The 20,878-nt window shown below is 38.1% G+C and overlaps 1 protein-coding gene across 4 annotated transcripts in view; it reads right to left on the bottom strand.

The window, feature by feature from the left end:
- Nucleotides 1–321: 321 nt before the first annotated feature.
- The window catches only part of MORC3 (MORC family CW-type zinc finger 3), a 45,928-nt gene continuing 25,371 nt past the window's right edge, over nt 322–20,878 (bottom strand). For 2 of the 4 annotated variants that reach the window (XM_049874798.1, XM_049874800.1), the window contains exons 10-17: nt 17,602–17,706; nt 15,860–15,982; nt 15,690–15,764; nt 14,494–14,539; nt 13,446–13,612; nt 8,451–9,339; nt 6,175–6,329; nt 323–1,679 (exon numbers count right to left, since the gene is read on the bottom strand). In XM_049874798.1, the coding sequence (XP_049730755.1) occupies nt 1,526–1,679; nt 6,175–6,329; nt 8,451–9,339; nt 13,446–13,612; nt 14,494–14,539; nt 15,690–15,764; nt 15,860–15,982; nt 17,602–17,706 (1,714 nt within the window). In that variant the 3' untranslated portion in view covers nt 323–1,525. Of the gene's footprint in view, nt 1,680–6,174; nt 6,330–8,450; nt 9,340–13,445; nt 13,613–14,493; nt 14,540–15,689; nt 15,765–15,859; nt 15,983–17,601; nt 17,707–20,878 lie in introns of all 4 variants that reach the window. The other 2 variants (XM_049874799.1, XM_049874801.1) reach the window with 2 other exon arrangements.

Raw genomic sequence — 20,878 nt, 5'->3', positions numbered from 1 at the left:
TGTAAAGATAAGATCAGTCTTAGTCTTAATGCAAACAGTCTTCATCTTCAAATATAACTTGTAAATAATATAGAAAAAGGAGCTCAATCTAGGGTCTAAGGGATACATTTTCAGTTTTAAAAATATAGTTTGGAGTTAATATAGAGTTCTTTAAAGTAATATCTGAAAAATTAGGCATTATATATTTTTATTACAAGATATTTTAAAATTTGGGCAGATACAACTGTGACAGAAAATCAGCTTCATACAAAAAATACACTTTCGATTATTTTATCAAGCAAATAAAAACAATCTTCATTTATTTGCTCTTTCCAGAAGTTAATACACAGTAAAAATTTAATATTGTATATAACAGACATGTAATTAAGCAAACATAGAAAATGAACAAGAATTGAATATTCAGAAACAAAAATAAAAATAAATAACAATGATAAAATTTTGAAAAAAATAATGCACATTTTAGTTGTGGAAAATATGCTTTTAATTATATTTACATAGTTATACTTAATAGAAAGCCATCTCTTTCAAATTGCAGAAAACATGGAACCAATTAAGCTTGATTTTTTTATGGCATGTAATACTATAAATGAAGGGCAGTTTGTTGCTCTCACTCCAGGATAAAACACTTAGATCTGTAATATAATAACGGTTATGTAGTATTTTCGAGAAAGATTGTCTTCCTCAACTCATATTAACCTGTAGTAATCCTATGAAATGCTGTACAGGAAAAGTCACAGAAAGAAATATTAAACAATTACTGTGCCCACTCCATGTTGACCAAGCAGCCAAAAATGGGCTTCAAAGTAAACTTGATGATACATTTAATACATCTGAATACTTTTATATTAAAGATCATGTCTTTGTTCTATAAAAACACTTTATATTTAACCATGATTGGCCATCTCAACACAAGAAAATCCTGGCAAATTGGTGTCAGTTTCTGCTTCCTTATTTTCATGAATAAAATATTTTAGGAGAGAGGAATTTATAGAAAAGAAACATTAATGCTCAATTCACTTACAACCAGTCTCGTGCTATTACATTTTTTTAAAAATCCCGTTTAAATTTTTTCTTAAGAAAATCAAAGGTAACATTTCCATTTGTATTATGGCACAGCCCTCAACTCAGAGAAAAATACACTTTGCGGAACCAGAAAAGACTGCACAAGAGTTGGGGGCAACCTGAAAAGCTCTTGGTGAAAAACACTGAAGTTCTCTGGTGTAATAAAAAAATATGTGCAGACCTAATTACAAATATTTACATTTCAAAACAGAATCTTGAGTTAGATTCTCAGCCGCTCAATAACCAACAATTCTCAAGTTATTTTAAAAGGTATGATAATGTGTCCACAATATTTGTGGCCACGCTTGAATGCATAGAATTCAACACACTCTGAAGGAATAATGGAAAGATTATGGTTCTTCTGTTACCTATTGTATCTGTAAAACAAAATTGTTTACATTTTGAAAGCTGTACAACCAAAAGCATCGAGCAGATATTTTTATTGTTTCACATCAAATGTACATTAAGTACTACTGATTTCACTCATTTGTTCAACAACTTGCCCTAAAATCTCATCAACTACGTCAACGTCGTAATTTACTTGCTGAAGATCTAGATCAGGCACAATCATGGCCAGCAGCTGTCCCACGTTAATGCGAAGAGATCGAAGTTTGAGGCTGCAATACAAATATTAAAGTTAAACTGAAAGGCATTACAGTACAGTTTAATATTCATGTGGAACTTAAAAGTGGTGGCTTTAACTGTTTGGTTCCCACCAATACATTTATAATTTACAGACTGGAGAAAACATCAACTGGTAAAATATATAAACTAGGAGATGTTATTTGCAATTTAAAATATTATTATCTGGAATATAATAGTGATATACTAGAAAGAACATTAGTCTAAGACTAAGAATGTATCTCTTTGCAGTTTGGCTTTCTTTTGAGGAAATAAACTATACTGTTTCTTTAAACAAGTTCTCTGAGCTATCCATACTAATATAAGAAAGAAAAACAAAAGGTCCTATGGTCAAATGAGCTCACAAAACTTTGGGTTAAATAAAAACGAGATTTTTAAATTGTAGGACTTTTCTGAACCTATAATATGATAGAGTTCACAGAATATCCATTTTAGCATGTATTTTTAGAAAACAGTATTTTGCTGAAAACGCTGTAAACCCTGGATTTTATGATCACCCTCATTCTTTCCAAGTTTATGTACACGTGTATAAATCGTCAACATTTCAAACTTAAAAACAAATTCCAAAAAGTTTTTAAGCAATTAAATGAAATACCTAAAGCTTTAAGGTAACTTTTGCTTCAAAGACTGTTAGACACGCGGATTAAGAATGTTACAATGCTCTGGTTTGGCACCTGCTGCTCCCTCCAAATAGAGCTAAGTCCTTATTTAGTCTAGATACTGATCTTTCTAGGGTGGAAATCTCTGAAGGGGTTAAGATGCTAATCCTTGGGTTGATAATACACAAATGTGATTTTAGGCATGTTAGTTTTGTGAGGAAACCCTGGTGGCGTAGTGGTTAAGCGCTACGGCTGCTAACCAAATGGTCAGCAGTTCAAATCTGCCAGGTACTCCTTGGAAACTCTATGGGACTCAATGGCACTGGGTTTGGATTTTTTTTTTTTTTTGGTAGTTTTGTGAGCGCCCGTAAGATTCCACTGGATCTTTGATAAAATTTCACATCATTTCCACACTAGCAATTTTTTTTTCTGAGCTTTTCCACTCATATTCAGTCAGGTCCCCATGGCTGAAATTCTCTTCTGCTTTGCTTTCCAAAAATTAGTAACCATGCCACATCCTACACCAAGGATAACCTCTTTGTCGTAACCGACGCCTTTTATCTACATTAAAAGCAAACAAATGACTAGTACAACTCTCTTGCCCATCTATTTCCTTAAGCCTTTTGATTATCCCGGCTGCTTCCTTCTGTCTACCAGCCAGTTCATGGATTTACATTTTTAGTGTCTAGAACAAACCATCTAGGAGAAATAATTTGAGCTATATGTGTAATTTTAACTATACTAATAACCACGCTAAGACGTAAAAGGAAGGTGAATTTAATTTTAGCAGTATATTTTATTTAACCCAATATAGCCAAAATATTATCATTTCACCATGTAATCAAAATAAAAAAACCTTATTAATGACGTGTTTTACATTCTTTTATTCATACTAGGGCTTTGAAATCCAGTGTGTATTTTATACTAACCATAACCTGTTGCAGTCAATTCTAACTAACAGCGACCCTACAAGACAGAGTAGAACTGGCCCATAGGTTTCCCAAGGCTGTAAACCTTTATGGAAGCAGACTGCCACATCTTTCTCCCATGGAGCTGCTGGTGGGTTTGAACTGCTGACCTTTGGGTTAGCAGCTGAGGCACTTAACCATTGAGCCACCAGGACTCCTCTGTATACTAAAACAACAACGATAAGCCCATTGCTGTTGAGTTGATTCCGACTCACAGTGACCCTACAGGACTGAGTACAACTGCCCCCAAGGGTTTCCAAGGAGTGGCTGGTGGATTTGAACAGCTGACCCTTCAGTTAGCAGCCGAACTCTTAACAACCTAGGCCTCCAGGGATCCCTTTATACTAATAAACCAAAAAAACCCAAACCCAGTGCCGTCTAGTCGATTCCGACTCATAGCGACCCTATAGGACAGGGTAGAACTGCCCCACAGAGTTTCCAAGGAGCGCCTGCTGGATTTGAACTGCTGACCCTTTGGTTAGCAGCTGTAGTACTTAACCACTATGCCACCAGGGTTTCCCTTTATAGCACATCTTAATTTGGACTAGCCAGATTTCAAGTGTCAATAGCCACATACGGCTAGGGGCTATCACAGGACTAAAAGATTATCAGGTACTCAAACTGTGTAAGAGAATCATCTGGAAACTTATTTAAACAGTTTCTAATTCAATAAATTACAGTGGGGCCCAAGGATCACCTGCTTTTCTACAAGCATCACAGATGTTATGGTCTCCTTTTCAGAAATACTGGTCAAGACTTTTTTTTGACCCACGCCCTCCATTCCTCCATGTACTGCTCTATCCCATCTTTTTAAAACATGGGCTGAAAGACCAAGTAATAATATGTTAAATGAGGATGCTAGGAGATATTTCTCAACAACAGAACCTTTTAGGTCTCATGTAGAGCTGTACAATTTTAGCCCTTAATGACTATGCAGTAACACTCTGAATGGTAAGCCATCAACTCATCAATGCTGTCATGTCCCCACCTGCATCGATGCTTCCCCCAGTATCAAAAACAAAACAAAACAGAACCCCAGGCCCATTTTAAATCCTATTGAGATAGGATAATCATTCATTTATTGCTATCTGGATTTAAGGGAATTAAGAACTTCTTCCTGACAATCACTTATCAGGTGAAATCAACGACAATCACCTAATAATCACAGGGCTAATAGCAATTAGTGTAATTTCGTGAGTCCCTAAACATTAAGATTAGGAAAGGCAAGAACACCAAAGTCACGACGTAATTATGAGCCCAAGAGACAGAAAGGGCCACATAAACCAGAGGCTACATCAGCCTGGGACCAGAAGAACTAGATGGTGCCCAGCTAAAACAGATGACTGCCCTGACAGGGAACACTAAACAGAACCCCTGAGGGAGCAGAACAGTGGGATGCAGACCTCCAATTCTCATAAAAAGACAAGACTTAATGGTCTGAGACTAGAGGGACCCTGGAGATCATAGTCCCCAGACCTCCTGTCAGTCCAAGACAGGAACCGTTCCCAGACAGGGATTGGACTGGACTATGGGATAGAAAACGATACTGGTGAGGAGTGAGCTTCTTGGATCAAGTAGACACATGAGACTATGTGGGCAGCTCCTATCTGGAGGGGAGATGAGAGGGCAGAGGGGGTTAGAAGCTGGCTGAATGGACATGAAAAGAGAGAGTGGAGAGGAGAGAAGGAGTGTGCTATCTCATTAGGGGAGAGCAACTAGGGGTATGTATCAAGGTATATATAAATTTTTGTATGAGAGACTGACTTGATTTGTAAACTTTTACTTAAAGCACACACACAAAAAAAAGATTAGGAAAGGTATGAAGTGAAATGAGGATGTTGTTGTGTGCCCTCGAGTCGATTCTTACTCACAGGGACCCTATGTGACATAGCAGAACTGCCCCATAGGGATTCCTAGGCTGTAATCTTTAAAGGAAGGAGTCCTCATGGTGCAGTGGTTAAGCACTCAACTGCTAACTGGAAGGTCAGCAGTTCAAACTCAGCAGTCACTCTACGGAAGAAAATGTGGCAGTCTGCTTCCGTAAAGATTTATGGCCTTGGAAACTCTATGAGGTAGTTCTATTCGGTCCTACTGGGTCATTAGGAGATGGAGTGGTCTTGATGGCAGTGTATTTAATATATATGGGAGCAGTTTGCCAGGTCTTTTCTCCTGAGGAGCGGTCGGTGGTTTGAACTGGTGACCTTTCAGTTAGCAGCTGAGCGCTTAACCATGGCTCCACCAGGGCTCCTTGAAACGAGGATACCAAACCATAAAGATAAAATTTCAGGCTGAATAAAGTTATAAGGCTTAATAAGATATTCTAGGGATCAAACTATACTCCACTACTCTTTCTGATAAAAAACTACTCCTCTTAAGTAACTGATAACATGATCAGGAATACTCCTAAGCTTTTCTGTAAGTCTGAAATTGCGTCAAAATTAAAAAAAAAAAACTTAAAGGAATGTAATCATTCCTACTGTAGATATTAAGAAACTGAACATCAGGCATGTCTGGGCCCTGGAGTCAGAGACCCAAATATGTGACATGGGACAAGTTACTTAACTGCTGTATGCCTCAGTTTCATCATCTATAAGGCAGAGTAGTAATAACCCTTCTCTCACAGGGCTGCTGAGATAAATGAGCTAATATAGCTAAAGCATAGTCCATGGTGCATTAAAAAAAAAAAACTTAAATTAACGGTAAGTTACTACATTACCAATGTGTTACAAATATGATTGTTGTTGTTAGGTGCCGAGTCGATTTTTGACTCATAGCAACCCCATGTGACAGAGAACTGCCCCACAGGGTTTTCCAGGCTGTAATCTCTACGGAAGCAGACTGCCAAGTCTTTCTCCCACGGAACCCTTGAGTGGGTTTGAACTGCCAACCTCGTTTACTATTACCTTTCCCCATCAGCATAATTTATAGACTCCTCGATGTTACTTGAAGTTGAAACTGTTCCTATTTGTTGACTTGTAGATTTCAATTGTTCAATTTCAGTTTTGAGTTCTTCACACTGTAAACGGATTTGTGATTTTTCCATTTCCAATAATTCAACCTGATAAAAATACAAATAAATTAATTTTATAATTGTAAAACTTCAAAGTAATTATGCCAAAGTGGAAATTTAAGCCAAGAGATTTAGAAAACCTGCTTGAAAAAATTACCAACTACTGAAAAGGTTAAACAAAAAGTTTTCTATAAACAAAGCGCTAGGTTTTGGGTGTGATAAACAAAGCTTCACTTGTTTATAATTTCACCTCTGTATCGTTTTACATTGAAAGAATATAATATTTTAATTACCACTTAACCAGAAACAAGCGGTACCTAAAAATTGAAAAATCAAAATATAAAATGCTTAAATTATGTTGCTGTCACAACCCACTGCCGTCAAGTAATTCCGACTCACGGTGACAGTGGCTTTTATTTCTTGAACACTCAATAACTGTAAGTTATAATAAAAAAAAAACAAACACGTCCGTTGCCATCAAGCCAATCCCAACTCATAACAGCACTATAGGACAGAGTAGAACTGCCCCACAGGGTTTCCAAGGAGTGCCTGGTGGATCTAAACTGCCAGCCTTTGGGTTAGCAGCCATAGCTCTTAACCACTATGCCACCAGGGTTTCCTGATAAGTTATGATAGCGAGCTTATATTGATTTTTACGTATTTTGTCATCTTGCTCATGAGCCAACATTTCAAGATGAATGTTTGAATGAGCAGTTATGTCAGCAATATTTCCAGGGAGAAGGAGTAAGCACAGCACTGTGCTGTAGTTTCCAAATTTTTTTTTTTTTCTTTTTTGCTGGAATCCTCTTTTCAAACACCACATAAAAATATCAATATATAAAATAGATAAAAAAAAAAAAAGGAGCTACCTGAATTTGAAGTGGGGGCATGTACAGAGGCTGCTACTTGTCTCCTGATAGCAAAACTACACCTCCCAGGCACCCATTAGCCAGGTGACTAAGTTCTAATGGATGGAATGCAAGCAACTTCCAGGAAGCATCTTTTAAGTAATCACACCCCTTCTCCTTTCTCTTTCCTGCTGCTTGGAATGTAGATACCAAGGCTGAGCCTGTAGAGCCACCTCAGACCACAACTCCCCCTGAGAAGCAAAGCAGCAATGCAGGAGGAGTCTGTGTCCCTTGTGATTATCTACAAACGACCTTGATCCTAATACAGGCAATCTATAAAATGAAGGAACTTCTATCTACCTTGCGTGGTTATTATAAGGCTTATTAATAGTGGGTATAAAGTTCCCATCAAATTTAATAACTTGGTGTTTCAAATGGGTGATACTGGTATTCTGAGCAGGACAATTCTTCACTATACAGCAATGTTCTGGCCACTACAGGACACTCACCATACCTGGACACCACCCATTAAATTTCAGTAATGCCCATCTCCTTATGATATTTTAAGAACCAAAAATGTCCCTACAACATTACCAAGAAAGTGAAAAGACAACCTATAGAATGTGAGAAGTTATCTGGAAATCTGCTAAGGGTTTAATATACCAAATATACAAAGAACTACAACTCAATCAGAAAAAGACAAAAAACCCAATGGGAAAAAAAAAAAACAAAAACGGGCAAAGGACTTGAACAGATGGCCGATAAACACGTGAGAAGATGCTCAAGTCATTAGTCCTTAGGGAACTGCAAATCAAAGCCACACTAGGAAAGCTATTATCAAAAAAAAGAAAACAACAGGTGTTAGTGGGGATGTGGAGAAACTGGAACCCTTGAGCACTCCTGGTGGGAATGGTGCAGCTGCTGTCTGGAAAACAGTTTGGTGGTTCCTCAAAAACTTACACACACAATTACCGTATGACCCAGCAATTCCACTCCTATGTATGTACCCAAAAGAACTGAAAGAAGAGATTCAAACACTTGTACACCAAGGTTCAATGCAGCATTACGCGTAAGAGCCAAAAGGTGGAAATCACCCCAAGTATCCATCCCTAGATAGTTAATAAGTCAGATACAAAAGGACAAATAAATATTGCATGACTCCATTTACATGAAATATCTAGAAAAGCAAATGCATAGAAACAGAGGCAGGCAGTGATTCCCAGGGGCTGGGGGAAGGGAGGAATGAGGAGCTAGCAGGTCTTTAAGGTTTAAACACCCACAGACTCCCATTACTATCATTGTGTTGGGTGAAATAACTCACCTCACTTTTATATTGGTCCCTCTCAACACTGCATTTGTCCAACTGTCTAAATACGTCGTCAAGCTGCACAGCCATCTCATCCATTTCGCTTTTACTCTCACTATTAGAACACTGACCGCATTCAGCCTTCACGTGTTGCAAAGCACTACACTGTTTTTTCAGCCTTTCTATTTCTTCTAAAGCTTGCTGATACTGAGATGCCATGTAGTCTGGACTTTCAGATTTGCCATTAATACTTTCAAGTATAAATACAGCATCAGTTTCAGTAGCTTGATGGCAAGTTTCCTTCTTCACGTATTTGTCATTCATTTCCAGTAACCTCTGTTCTAACACTTTCACCTGGTCAGTAAGTGTATGGCACTGTCTTTTAAAATTTTCTTTTTCTTGAGTAACTAGAAGTAGCTCATTTCTCACTTCATTAAGCTGGCAGCCAGCATCACCTGCAGATTTATCAAAGGTTTCCCGGGCTTCGTGTACCTTTGCCTCAGCTTCTACAAAGGATGCCAGTGCAGCTGTATCATTCCTTGCGTCTATCGTATCTTCAATGGTTTCTTCCTTCTTAACAACCAAATTCGGTACTTCAGTCTGTGTAGCTGCAGTAGTTCCTTGATCACATCTAGACGATGAGGTGCTGGTTGAACTCGCCTGGCCGCAAGGTTCATTATCACCCACAATCTCAACCTGAACACCACTTTGCTCTACGTGAACCTGTTCCGATTTCATTTCAATATCATGATCTACGGCAGGTTTGGGAGTACTGTTTTCTTCCAAGATGATGACATCTTCATCATCATCATCTTTATAAGCTGAATTTTCAAACGTCTGACTAGTCAATCTCCGACTCTTGGTATTCAAAATTGAGGAACGAACAGAAAGTCTCCGTTTCAGGCTGAAAATTAAAAAAAGTAAATTATAAAATATAAATACAGACTAGACAGCCTTGAAGTAATAATTCTAACCAATACACTACCGTAACATTCTTGTAACTATCTTGAAATTGTTAAGAAATTCCCATGCTCATTTTTTTACTAAGTTATAGTACTGACTGACAGCGTACTGTTACTTACACAGTACTGACCCACAATTTAACGAAGTAGGTTCTTTTCTTCTTAGACAGATGAGGACACAACTATCAAAATCTCTTTCAAGCGCCAGCGAACATCTCTTCATTTGATATCCTTCAGGCATTTCAATGTATATATGTCCAAAGCGGAATCCGACTCCCTACTGCCACTCCCCACTCCCTGCTGCATTCTCGAGCTCAGTGAATGGCACAGCAAATCCCATCTGCCCATCATAATTTTTATCAGCATTCAGTGACTGAAGGTGAGCCACAAAATAACCAGCATTACCTATGCTTTCGTAAGAAAACAATCTTCCCTAAATTAAAAACTGCCTGTTTTGTTCATGTGGTTAGTTTTCTGTGAAATTGATCACCCACTGATTACTTTCTTCCCCACCTGGGGGGAAATCTGCACTGGTTTGCTCTTTGAGACCGTTTCCTAGATCTCACACTTTCTTCTCTCTTGAGCTTATTTCTCAGATTGATGGGGTACAACCTCCAATATCATCTTGCAAAAGAGCACATGGGACATAAAAATGTAAAGCTTTGCATTTGAAAATATCTTTATTCTCCTTTCAAGTTTATTGTTGGCTTAATTGTTACATAGACCTGCAAGTAGAAATGATTTTCTCAAAATTTTAAAGATACCACTCCATTTTCATCTAACATTCAGTATTTCCGGCATCCTGACTCCTGATCTTATACAGGTAAGCGGTGTTTTTCCTCTTGGGAAGCTTTAATATCTTCTTTTCCCCTGGTGTTACAAAATTTTACAATGATGTGCCTTAGAATGGATCTTTTCCTACACATCATGCTCTGAATTTAATGGAAATTCAGTCCTTGTTGTTGTATTTCCTCCCCTTTGTTTTCTGATTTTCCATCCGGAAATTCCCTTCTTCAGATGTTAGCCCTTCTGTACTGATATGCTGTCTTTTCTCCATTGCCCAACTGTTTATCTTTTTGTTCTACTTTCTAAAAGATTTATTTGTTCAACATTCACCCCAATCCTCAATAAATTTCATATTGTTTTCTTCTACCCCCTTTGTTTCAGTTTCTTGTCCAGTATTAGAGATCAGACACTGGGGATCCTTGGCTCTCCGTTTATAAGGGTGAAACTGACAGGAAGCTGCGAGAGGGCCGAGCCTGTGATTTCCAGGGTGCTCACACAGTCATCATCTAGGCCTTTTCTCTTGGTCCAGTTCTTTTCCTAAGAGGAATCTTTCAATTTCCTGTTGGGGCGGGTGGGAAGGTGTATTATGAATCTGACTGCTAGTGGTGTGAGAGCCATGTAAGGGAAGGAAATGGGGTTCTCACCATTCCATATTCAAACTTCCTTACTCCTCCACTTTCCAAAACAGTGGTTCATTCCCACCTTAGCAGTAAAAACTGGTCCAAAGTGAATTTCCCATCTTCTGACAGAGGAAGAGAATGGGCAGTTGCCAAACTTTGCAGGTAGGTACAAGGTTTAGGGAACTACTACTCTTCCTTAAAGTAAGCCTCCTGCTTTCACCCCTATCCTCCACCTTCAGAAGTACCCAATGCTTCCAAGTACTCAGGCTTTCTAGGGATCTGTGGAGTTAGTCAGTTTGCTTCTTGTTGGCCTTCCACCCTCCTCTAGCAGGCTTGCGTTTCGGCTTTCTCTAGTCTGCTATATCAATTACCTCTTGTTTATCTACTCTGCTTAATTGAGACCATCCTTATTATTTTTCTATTATTCAAATTTCTATGTGTCTTTCTTAAGGCTTAGTTTTGGTACCACCTTTTCCACACTCTGGCTTTATGAATTTGAGAATACAGGCTTTAAAAATTATTTAATAAAAAATTTCCTTCTTTATTCTCTTATTCCATTTTGATAGCAATTGTTTTTAAAAATAAATTCTATATCTTCTGTCTGTAATCTATGGAACCATCTTGAGAAAGAAAGCCAAAATATTAAGGAGACCAGTAAAAATACTGCAAGTTCTTAGTGAAGTAGCAATCCACCCCCAAAATGGGTCCCTAAAATGTAGGTTACAAACAGCAAACTATTTTATAACATGCCCTCCTTGATTTATATATGCATAAAAGCAGTTGTTTGAGGTCTTTTTTGAAGTAAAAAATCTCCAAGAATTTGATAGAAGCTACAAAATCTCTCTTAAAAAAAAATTAAGCATGTAACATAAAAAATGAAATTGCAGATGAATTCCTAGACCTGTTATCCTAAGGCCAGAGCCTTAAATCTAGGCACTAACTCACCAGCCTTTCTGAACAGAACCAGAACCAATGGGCTACAACGATGCTAGCCAATGGAACTTTCTACAGTGATGGAAATGTTTCACATCTGCATTAACTAGCTAGTCACTATCCACATGTGACTATTAAGCACTTGAAATGTGACTAGTGCAACTGAGTAGCTGAATTTTTAATTTATTTTTAATTAAATAACCACATATATGACCATGGGAAACCCCTGGTGGTATGATAGTTAAGAGCTATGGCTGCTACCAAAAGGTTGGCAGTTCAAATCCATCAGGTGCTCCTTGGAAGTCTATGGGGCAGCTCTACTCTGTCCTATAGGGTCGCAATGAATCAGAATTGACAGCAATGGGTTTTTTTTGTTGTTGTTGTTATATGACCAGAGGCTACCATATTGGACAGCTCAGGTCTAGAGCAGGGTTTCTCAACCTGTACGAATAACCCATTCAGTGGCTTATGAACCCATCTACTGGGCCACAGTACTGTTTGGAATACAAATTATTAGCATGCACAGTATGTGTCACAGACAGCAGGGATACGATTTTGTGAAATCTTTATTTCAATTTTTTTCTACACATATGTATACATGTGTACACTAGGTCATACAGAATATAAAAACTTGTTTCTTACTGTAAGATCAGAGATGACTGAAAGCCACTGGTTTAGAGAATCAACCTTCAGGTTTAAGTTTAATGTTAACAACAGTTATTTAGTATGACCATTACAGAACTTTTTTCTCAATCGTGTATACACATCCTTGAAGACAATGAACAATCTATTAACCAACAACTAGTCTTGGAATCTAGTCATACACTTACAGTCTATTTTTGGGGAGATTCACATCTTTGCTTATACAATGTTCTGAAAAATTAAAGCTGGAAATTCTTAACCACTAAGAAGTCTAGCCAACAGGATAATGAAGACGCTACTGGACGTTCACAGCTCCTCAGGGAGAAGAAACCACACTCCAACAGTCATCATAAATCACCTTCAATTACGTCGTCAGTTCTGACTACTTCACTCAGTTATGGCAACCCTTACTAAAAAGGCACTCTTTTCCCATGCTATCTCTCAGATTTAGACAAGGCTAAAAAGCAAAGATGGACTAAGATACCTAGTCATTCTTCTTCACCTTTACTCATTCTATTGCCTTTGAATAGACCACCAATGCAGAGTTCTGGTTTTAGAACTTCAGGAACCAACCTAAGTACCACCTTATCACAGTCCTCTCTGACCATTCCAGCCAAGGAGGCCAACGATTCAATTCATATATCACTCTTTCCTTTCTTTCTCCCTTCCTTCTTCATCTACTCATATAAAATACAATAAGTGCTTGTAACATGCTACGGGCAATGCTAAGAACTTAAGAGGTCGAACTTGATATTATAGTGTTGTACTACTAACTGCTTCATGTTTTTCTCCTAAATATTCATCATCTTAAAAGTAGGAGTTTTCCTACTGTATACTTTGATCAAATTTCACAATGAATACACTTTATATTAATTTTTAAAAACTGATTTAAATGCATGGCAGAAGTGGGGTGGGGTAAGTTTCGACAATAAAAGCAAAGTAACTTGTCCTTAACACTTTTTACATTCATACAAACTACAAATTCCCAGAGCTGCATTGCCTCAGAGGTGTCAAGTAAAGGCTCTGTTTAATATTCCAATACGGAAAAGCACATCTTAGCCACTGACCTATTGCTCTCAGGTTCAGACTGGGGTGAAACTCGATTATTATTAATAAGTCTTGTGTAAGTATTTGCTGCTTCTGAAAGATGTCCTCTTGGAACACTGTCCTTCACAGGACAAAAGCTTTGACTTGAAACAGGGGCTGTCCGAAACAACAGTTCAGCATTAATCTGCTGGGGGGAAAAAAAAAGATCTTAAAGGAATTGTTTTAATGTGTTATGCTAGAATACAAGGTATAATCTTCCCTTTTCCCCTTATTCCAGAAGACACTGAGAACCATCTTAAACATGTGAATTCCTTGTTGCTACCCCAATGGCTTTACATTTTTAAAGAACTGTGAACAACAACAACAAAAACAAGGAACATATAAGAGAGGCTGTACATGGCCCACAATGCCTTAATATTTACTATCTGGCCCTTTCAACAAAGGTTTGTTAACATCTGGGCTATAAGGACTTACTGAGATATAACAAAAATTTATTTTGCTAAAAGAGCGATTGAAGATCAAGTTAGAAAAATATCACCTTTAAAAACCAAAGTATCTAAGAAAACATCTCAACGTAATTACAAGCAAACAGACACATCTGCAGCAGATCAACACTTCTTACACCAGAAGTAGTACAACTAGCTACTCATACACTCAGCACATGCTCCTCAATGCCATTCAGCATTCAGACAGAACTGGAAGGGCCAGTGAGAGCAGTGGTCAACAAGGGAAAGGAAAAGCCTATCCCTTTTGTCCAGGTGAGTGCTGGTGCATTATTCTTGGGGTGTTCCTGAGAATTTTTCCTTAACTGCCTATCTCATGACAGGATTCTTCTACAAATGTTTCTCCTTCCTCAGAAAAACCCAACTGAACAATAACACTGAACACCTGGAATGAAGATGTTGGGCTGGGAAGGAGGGCACGGAGGGGTACAGGAAAAAGGAAGTTAACTGAATGAACACGACCCCTTCGATTTGTTATATAATTCTCCAGATTTAAAATTCAGTGTTTATTAAGCTATCCATTACCCATCTTAAGGCACAGCTGTAAGATGAAAAGTTTAATTACCCGAGGAATCATTTCCGGTTGTCTGATCCTGAATTTTTCCTTGTCTCTTTAAAGAAAAGATGGAAAATGAAAATATTTAAATTTACTTCATTATTACTTTTCTAACGATATACTTGCCCTGTTTGCTACTGAGTTACTCAGGTATGTTTCCTGAAATCTGCTTCAATTTCATTATAATCAGCGGTAAGCCTGTACGCAGGGGAACACTTTCACCTTTTATCTCATTAACTTTCTAATGTCGGCCTGAAGCTTTCCACCCCCGCAGGTATTATTCTCAGACCTTCGACCTGAAATACCACAGCAGTCTTCTAACTGGTTTCTTTACTTCTCATCTCGCTGCCGGATTTATCTTCAAGAATTTGTTGTTGTTAGTTGCTGCGGAGTCAACTCCAGCTCATGGTGACCTTCTATATAACGCACTGACTTCTGCCTTCCACGTACGGTACGTTACCCTGAAATTCACTGTGGCTGCCTATCACCACCCAACTTACCTACCCTGCCTTTGTGTTCCATTCGTACCACGGACATTTACTCTAGTGACACTGAACAACTGTTGTCTGTAATTCTCATCCTACCTGTCATTCAAGGTGTAGCGCAAAGATGACCTCCTTCATGAACTTTCCTGATCTATTTCTGCCCTCCTCTCCCCTGATCAGAAGCAACCTCTCCTATGAGCGTCCATATAGTACCATATCATGCCTTTTATAAAGGTATTCGTCACCTTCCCTGTTAAATGATAAGCTTGTCAAGGGTTGTTGTTGTTAGGTGTCGTTGAGCCGATTTGACTTGTGTTGACCCCATCCGATAGAGTAGAACGGCCACACGGGGTTTTCTAGGCTGTAATCTTCACAGGAATATCGCTAGGCCTTCCTCTTGGATGGATTCAAACTGCCAGCCTTTCAGTTAGTGGTTGGGCACTTAACCGCTGCACCACCAGGGCTCCTCAACAAGGGTGGCTAGTGTTCCCATAAAAGTTTATCTGTGTATGGCCCAAAGAGACTAACTATTCTGTGCTCAAAGTATCTAACAGATTGGACAGAAATACACATCAGGTAAACTGATAGCATAAACTAAACTAAAAAAAATCCAAATCACGAGTCATAATCTTTTCTAGCTGCACTAGCTTTATCGTGGCAGAGCATCCACTAATGCTGCAGAAACATTACTTCCTCGCCCTACACTAATTCAGCACTCACCTCTTTTTGTAGGTTTTTTCATAAGTGGGATGCACCAAATCCTCATCTTCAGGTTCTTCTGGAACATCACAATTTCTAGTCAGAAAAATCACATGGGAATAACTCGTCACCAGCGCCTCGAACAAGGACTTTCTGCCTTTCCAAAAAGGGTACTACCAACTATATGGTACCTGAACTGTGGGTCAGGGTTATTGGAGCAATACCATTTTTCGGGAAGTTGATCTATCCCATCTGGTAGTTTTCGCCATTTTAGACAGGAATCACATTGAACCCAAGTCTGATCAGGACGCTTCCTGTAATGAAACAAGAACAACAGAATATTGGCATAGAAACATGGATTCTAAGTACTTTATTAGATTTTCTACATCATTTCTACAACCAAATATCCGTATTATTTCATTACTTCCCTGAAAATTTTGTGACATAACTATTTCTACTGTATAACAATTTGAGTTTTTGAAAACAATTTCAGGTACCTTTTTCAAAAAGTTAAAGGTCACAGGGTAATTTGAGCAAAGCAATTAGCATACTATTAAATTTGCTCTGTCATAATGAAAACTCAACAACTTAAGAAAATACTCCAAACGCCTAAAGAAGTTAGCATCTGCAGTGTCAAGTCTAGTATATTAAAAACAAAACACCCAAATACAGAAAATAAAGAGGTTGCATTAATACAATTTTAGCACTTTTATAATTATATAATTCTTTTTTTATTCTCTATTTTAGCAAACTCCCAAATAACTAAACTTGTATAGGCTTTAGTTTACAAAATGTTTTTCCATTTTTCTTATTTCAAATTGCAATAATCCTATAAAGTATTTATGTAGATTCATCTTACGTATGAAGACTTCACCTTAACACCACTACCTTTTAGACCTAGTTTTTAAAAGATGCGTTTGTAAATTTATATGAAAGTTCATATAATCCAGAAGTTTGTAAAGTAAAAGTTAACCCTGTTTCAAGAGGTTACCGCTTGATTTTTTAAATCCTTACAGAAATGTTTTAGGCTTCTAAAACTACACATATGTTTATGGATACTTCTAAAAAATGCAATGGGATATTTATATAGAGCTGTATCTTTTTTGTTCTTTGTTATGTATTTTGGACAATCTTTCCATATTAGCATATACAAACCAAACCCATTCCTTCAAGCTGATTCCAACTCATAGCGTCCCTATAGGACACAGTACAACTGCCCCATTGAGTTTTCAAGGTACGCTTGGTGGATTCAAACTGCTGACCTCTTGGTTAGCAGCTATAGCACTTGTCAGGCATCACATCATCTAATTCTTACAACTCTAGAAAGTAAGCGATATTCATGTTCCCATTTTACACACGAGAAGATGGAAGCTTACAGAGGCCAAGCTTCCTTAAGCAGCAGACGTAGAATTTGAACAGGTTTGGCTTCAGATGCATGATCCTAGCCACTTCACTCTACCAGTGTTTTTCAAATTATGGGATGCCACCCACCAGTAGATTGTGAATCAACTTAATGGGTCAAGACAAGCATTTTTTAATAAGGAAATAAATTATTTCAACATGTATTGCACATAAGGAAATACGGTTTTAGGAATTTTTTGTGTGTATATATTCATTCGGAAACCCTGGTGGCGTAGTGGTTAAGTGCTATGGCTGCTAACATAAAAGGTCGGCAGTTCAAATCCACCAGGCGCTTCTTGGAAACTCCATGGGGCAGTTCTACTCTGTCCTATAGGGTCACTATGAGTTGGAATCGACTCGATGGCAGTGGTTTTTTTTTTGGTTTTATATTCATTCATTTATTTTGGGGTATGCTTGTTCAGGTTGTGGAATTTCTTACTATGGGACAGAGTAAAAGACTGAAACAATGTGCAATCACTGTACCTTCTGATATTTTATCTTGATATTGGAGTTGTTTTTTTAATGTACTTACTGTATATCTTCAACTGGCAAATTTAGAGGATATTCTGCATTTTTCTTCACTTTCATTTCATTCCAGTAGTCATTAAGCTTATCTCCTAGTGCTGTTATTGTAAGCCTTAAAAAAGTAAATTATAAAGTCAATTCGAGGGAAAAAAATAAAGGTAAAGATTAAATCTTTGTAGAACACGAGAGAACGTGTGAATAACCTAGTAATGACCATATTGACACTGTGGGGGAAAAAGGATCCAAAACACACAGTTAATAAAGAATACTCAAAGTAACACAAATTTTCTATCAGGACCTTTATAAGCTCCTGAAGCATAGCCAGGATCATCTAGAAAAGAAGACACAAAATAGTATCCTTTGGGTCCTCTGTTGAAAAAGTGTGTTGTAGACCAATTACTGGAAGAACCATTGACTCTGTATTTCAACCCCAACCAATGAACTTGTAAATTTCAATTCAAATTAGAACTCAAACATTTGGTGAGTAATCATTACCAGCAATTACTGCAAATGGTTAACATGCTCAGCTGCTAGCCAAAAGGTTGGAGGCTCGAGTTCACCCAGAGATGCCTCACAAGAAAGGCCTTGCTATTTACTTCTAAAAATCAGCCACTGAAAACCCAATGGAGCACAGTTTTACAGACACACCTGGGGTCTGCATGAGTCAGAGCTGGCTCCATGACAACTGGTTTCATATTCAAAATAGCTTCTGTCCACTATTTTAGGTGAAGGGAAAGACAACAAACAATATAGGAGAGGTCAGCACGACTGGACTAAACCAAAAGCAAAGAAGTCTCCTGAATACAACTGAACACTTTGAAGGCCATAGCAGCAGAGATGGGGGTCTGGGGATCATGGTTTCAGGGGACATCTAAGTCAACTGGCATAACAAAATGTATTAAGAAAACGTTCTGCATCCCACTTTGGTGAGCGGCACCTGGGGTCTTAAATGCTAGCAAAGCGGCCATCTAAGATGCATCAATTGGTCTCAACTCTGTAGCAAAGGAGAATGAAGAACGCCAAAGACACAAGATAAATATGAGCCCAAGAAAAAGAAAGAGCCACATAAACCAGAGACTGTATCAGCCTGAAACTGCCCTGACAGGGAACACAACAGAGAATCCCTGATGGAGCTAGAAAACAGTGGGATGCAGACTTCAAATTCTCATAAAAAGATCAGACTTAATGGTATGACTGAAACTGGAGGGACCCCGAAGGTCACAGACCCTGGACCTCGTGTTAGCCCAGGAATGGAACCATTCCCAAATCCAACTCTTCAAATGGGGACTGGACTGGACTAGAAGACAGAAAATGATACTGGTAAGGAGTGGGCTTCTTGGCTCAAGCAGACACATGAGACTGTGTGGGCAGCTCCTGTCTGGGGTTGAGATGAGAAGGCAGAGGGGGACAGGAGCTGGTGAATGGACACAGGGAATTCGGGGTGGGCCTGAGGAGTGTGCTGTGTCTCGTTATGGGGGAGAGCAGCTAGGAGCACATAAAAAAAAAAAAAATAAGTTTTTGTTTTAGAGACTGACTTGATTCGTAAACTTTCACTTAAAGTACAATAAATCTAGAAAAAAGCAGCTTCTGTCCCAAATTATTTTACTTTTCCCACAATAAAATATTAATAAAAAGCAAATTAATGGGACTTATTAAAATTTTTTTTTATTAAAATCAGTAAAACCAAGGCCACAAGTAGCTGATTATTCATTTGCTAATGAATTGGATAAGCACAAGATAGAGCCAATGTAACAAACATTCTATTTTAAATAAAGCTTTTAAAAAATAATCAGAACTTCAAATTTTATGGTCTGGCAGATGAGTATTAGATATATCACCTCTAATCTACTGGCGAAGCTCTCACTCATTAACTCCTATTTTAGTTTTTGACACCAGCGAGCCCCACTATCGTATAACATAAAAACCAAGAAACCAAATCCATTGCTGTCAAGTCGATTCCAGCTCACAGTGACTCTGCTGGGCATAGTAGACCTGCCCATGGGCTTTCCAAGGCTGTAATCTTTACGGAAAAGAGCCCTAGTGGTACAGTGGTTAAGCACTCAGCTGCAGTGGTTCAAACCTACCAGCCGCGCCATAGGAGAAAGGTGTGGCGGTCTACCTTGATAAAGATAAAAAATCCATTTCCGTCCAGGCCATTCAGACTCGTAACAACCCTGCGAGACAGAGCAGAACTGCCCCATAGAATTTTCAAGGCTATAAATCTATACAGAAGCAGATTGCCACATTTTTTCCATGGAGCAGCTGGAGGGTTTGAACAGTTCACCTTTTAATTAGCAGCCAAGTGCTTAACCACTATGTCACCGGGACTCCCATCACATAACATACAGATGTCCGATTCATCGTCCCTCCCTTCAAATCATTTTTTTAGTTCTTGCCCATCTCTTTTTCTCATCATTTCTATTCCTCAGTCTATGAGACTGTACCCGTTTCTCTGGAGAATATGCCTAGGAGTGAGAACTGCGGGGTCATAGGGTATGCATATGTTTGGCTTTATCCGATACTGTCAAACAGTTCTCAAAAATGAATATATATTCACCAGCAATGTATGAGAGTTCCAACTGCCCTACATCTTGGCAACATTTGCTATGTCCTTTTCATTTTAGATAATTTTTCCATTTTGGCCCAATAACACACTTTGTGTCCTGCTTGAAAAAAACCTGCCTAACTAAAGATCATGAAAATTCTCATCTATGTCTTCCTTTTTCATTTTACCTTTCTCATTTAGGCCTAAAATTCATTTGGAATTGATTCTTTGCTTATTTTTTACCTTATTTGGCAAGGTAAATGCTAAAGTTCATTTTAATCCATATGGATAACCAACTGTAACCTTTGTCATAAAACAGGTGACCATGGATATGAAAAGCATGGGTTTGTTTTTGGCTTCTCCATTCTATCATTAGACTATCTATCATTTCACTGATATCACACTTTTTCACTACAGCTTTACAGTAAGTGTTGATATTTGGTAATGTAAGTCACCTTTTATGCTTTAATGACTCTCTCAGCTATCTGTGGTAGTCTATGTTTTCACATAAAGTTTAGAATAAACTTATTAGTATCTATACTCACATCCATCTGCTGGGATTTTTTAGTGGAATTGCATTTAATGTATAAATCAATTTGGTGAAAAACTGACATTTATAGTAAATAGCTTTCCAACCCACGAGCCTGGTGTACCTACTTATTTAAGACTTGAGTTTCTCTCCATAATGTTTTAGTTTTCAATGTAGAGGTCTTTGCATATTTTCATTATATTTATTCCT

This window comes from Elephas maximus, chromosome 2 (genome assembly GCF_024166365.1).
Source record: "Elephas maximus indicus isolate mEleMax1 chromosome 2, mEleMax1 primary haplotype, whole genome shotgun sequence".
In the NCBI taxonomy this organism is placed as follows: Eukaryota; Metazoa; Chordata; class Mammalia; order Proboscidea; family Elephantidae; genus Elephas; species Elephas maximus.
The sequence above is the reverse complement of the archived record's forward strand: the minus strand, read 5'-3'. Positions and strand labels throughout refer to the sequence as shown.